Here is a 3,167-nt window from a genome sequence, read left to right as displayed (position 1 = left end):
TAGTCACAGCAACCAGAAAGGAAGGACAGGTAAGGCGGTACCTGCACAAATACGTATATTCACACACACACACACACACACACACACACACACACACACACCACACACATACATACAGATGACGGGGCGAGCTGTGAGGCAGGATGAAAGAGGGACGGACACACACACACACACACACACACACACACTGCACAGCAGCTGGAGAAGATTAGAGGAGGGTGGGGGGAAGCACAGGAACTTGAAAAGATACTTTCCCACATCAAATATGGATAAGAGTGTTTTAGGACTTAATCATGAGCTCCAGGATCCCCAACCCTCTCCACAAAGCCCTTCCCCTGCTCCCCAGGGACATCCTCACACACAGAGAGAACAGCAGACCCAGCAGGGACAGGGCCACACAGATGCCCAGCCTCCGGCCTCCTCAGCATCGTCCTCAGGGCAGGAAGCATGGCAGCCAAGCCCTGGTCACCGGAGTCTTTCTTCTGTTTCCCCGCATGCACTCCATCCAGATCCAGCCAACCCAGACCCGTGTCATCTCCTCACTCTGGCTTGTCGTGTCCTCATCTCCATGCCTTGCACATGTTGGTTCCTCTTCCCAGAAAGCCCCCCAACTCCCCCCCTCAGCCTCTCCCCATCTCTATTTAGCAAGCCTGTCTGTCCATCCATTTCCTGGTAACACCCCCACTTTGTGCTCTCTTCCCATTCACCATGGCACAAAAGCCACGCCTTCCCCCAAAGCCCCATCTTCCCTGCAAGAGGAGAGGGGTAGACAGGGGGCCTGCTCCCCGCCCAGGCCTCATCCAGAAGACTCTTGATGCTCAGCAGCGGAAATGCATTTACACGGAAGTGCATTTACACATTTACACGGTTGGCTCATTGTCCCTTAAACCAGGACTTCTCAGATTTTCATGTGAGTGAGATCACCCAGGTGGGGAGGAGAGCGCTTGCTAAAAATTCAGACTTCAGAGATTCTGGTTCAGCAGATCTGGATAGGGCCCTGACACACCTGCCTTGTTAATAAGCACCCCATCATATACACATCCATCCTATGAAGACAGTCTGTGGAAAACGCTGAGAAACATCACTAAGCAGATAACTTACCACAATCCCCAAATCCCAGATCATTCATTTATTCCAATGTCTGACTGACCACTGTATGCCTGTGCTAGGTAGTTGGGGGAATAAAGAGGAGAATTAAGAATCAGATCTTGCCTTGAGAGTCTAGCAAAGGAGTTAAAAAAGGATGAACAGAAATCACCAAAGTCAACCAAAGCACAAAAAGAAAGTAGCAAATGCCATCAGAGTACAGCAATCATGAGCCACAGGAATTCAGAGGAGGGAAAGAAACCAAACTGGAGATGGGAAGGTGAAGGGGAGGGGAAAGACCAGAACAGCAGCCAAGGTAAGTTTTTAAGAAAAAGACATTGGTTAATAAATGCTGCTCTCCAAGCAGGCGGCGGCGGCGGCGGGGTGTTCAGCTATGGCCAAAATTAAGGCTCGGGACCTTCGCGGCAAGAAGAAGGAGGAGCTGCTCAAACAGCTGGACGACTTGAAGGTGGAGCTATCCCAGCTGCACGTAGCCAAAGTGACAGGCGGCGCAGCTTCCAAGCTTTCTAAGATCCGAGTTGTTCGCAAGTCTATCGCCCGTGTTCTTACCGTCATTAACCAGACTCAGAAAGAGAACCTCAGGAAATTCTACAAGGGCAAGAAGTACAAGCCCCTGGATCTGCGGCCCAAGAAAACACGCGCCATGCGCCGCCGGCTCAACAAGCATGAAGAGAACCTGAAGACCAAGAAGCAGCAGCGGAAGGAGCGGCTATACCCCCTACGGAAGTATGCGGTCAAGGCCTGAGCATCGTAGCGTCAATAAAGCACAAACTGGCTGACTGTTAAAAAAAAAATAAAAAAAAAAAAATAAATAAATAAATGCTACAACTAAGGGCGGGAAAGGGGGAATCGGACCTGAATACCAAGTGAGGGAAAGATGTTGGGAAGAAGGTGTTCCATGCAGAGTAGCCCTGTGTGCATCGCCCTGGAAGTGTGAAAGGCTAGTTGAGGGACTGATCAGATGGTGTACGGCTAAGGATAGGGGTGTGTGAGGCTAAAACTGCCTGTGGGGCCACAACGGCAAATTCCCCTTGAGAATCTATAGCCCAAGGTTGGGGACCCACTGCCCTGAGCTACACAGGGAGGGTAGAGACAACTTCATAGAGGTTTGAGCCTGGAAGGCTAAGGATTAAGTTGTCAGACGCATAAGAGGGAACAAAGAAAGGGCACACTAGGCAGAGGGAATGGCAAATGTAGAGTCATGGATATGATATTACTAGATCCCATTGGATTATATGGTCTCACAGACCAGTTTTAGACTTTGGTTTTCTTCACAGAAATCAGCTAAATGCCTTGTATTGGTTGATTAAATGAATATAAGAATAAATGACTATGAAGAAACCAAAGGGAGATCGTACGTGAATGCCCAAGTGACTATAATCTACAAGAAGCCTTCAAATTCTTTTCTTTTATGAGAAGCCTTAAAGTTCTAAGGTTTTGTATTTTTTTTTTAAAAAAAGGACAAACAAGAACAATTATGTACACCACTTCAATCTAAAAATTAAATAAGCTACACCAAATGGAGAGGACCAGGGCTTTTCAGAATGGTAATAAACTAAGACCCTTGGTCACATGTTTGAAACACAAGATTTCCTTTTATACATGACATATTTTGTACTGAAACAGAAGAACCTACACTGACAAAGTTTACATGAAAACCCTTTATTTATTAACTTTTAATGTGTAACTAAATCATACTAGTAGTGTAATTTTTAGTATTTTTTTATTGATGTTAGAGAGAAGAGGAGAGAGGGAGAAAGAGATAGAAATATCAATAATGAGAGAGAATCTTGGATCAGCTGCCTCCTGCACCCCCCCCTACTGGGGATCAATCCCGCAACCCAGGCATGTGCACTGACTGGAATTGAACTGTGACCTCCTGGTTCATGGGTCAATGCTCAACCATTGAGCCACACCGGCCAGGTGATAGTATTGCATTTAAGGGCAGAACTTAACCTACCTACTAAAGGTAAATTTACCTGGTTGATTGGACAATGTTTTTCTAGTTTGTGTTTATTTTATTTTATTGTTCAAATAAATGAAAAGTCCACTATTTACTC

General features: G+C 46.4%; 1 protein-coding gene across 1 annotated transcript; it reads left to right on the top strand.

The window, feature by feature from the left end:
* Nucleotides 1–1,468: 1,468 nt before the first annotated feature.
* On the top strand, nucleotides 1,469–1,867 carry LOC308525634 (large ribosomal subunit protein uL29-like). Its single transcript, XM_081100399.1, has one exon. It carries the CDS (start codon nucleotides 1,481–1,483, stop codon nucleotides 1,850–1,852), a length of 372 nt encoding a protein of 123 aa, XP_080956525.1. The 5' UTR covers nucleotides 1,469–1,480; the 3' UTR covers nucleotides 1,853–1,867.
* Nucleotides 1,868–3,167: the final 1,300 nt, after the last annotated feature.

The sequence above is a fragment of the Myotis nattereri genome (assembly GCF_964212035.1).
Source record: "Myotis nattereri genome assembly, chromosome: 9".
In the NCBI taxonomy this organism is placed as follows: Eukaryota; Metazoa; Chordata; class Mammalia; order Chiroptera; family Vespertilionidae; genus Myotis; species Myotis nattereri.
Note: the sequence above shows the minus strand (reverse complement) of the source record. Positions and strands in the feature narration are given on the sequence as shown.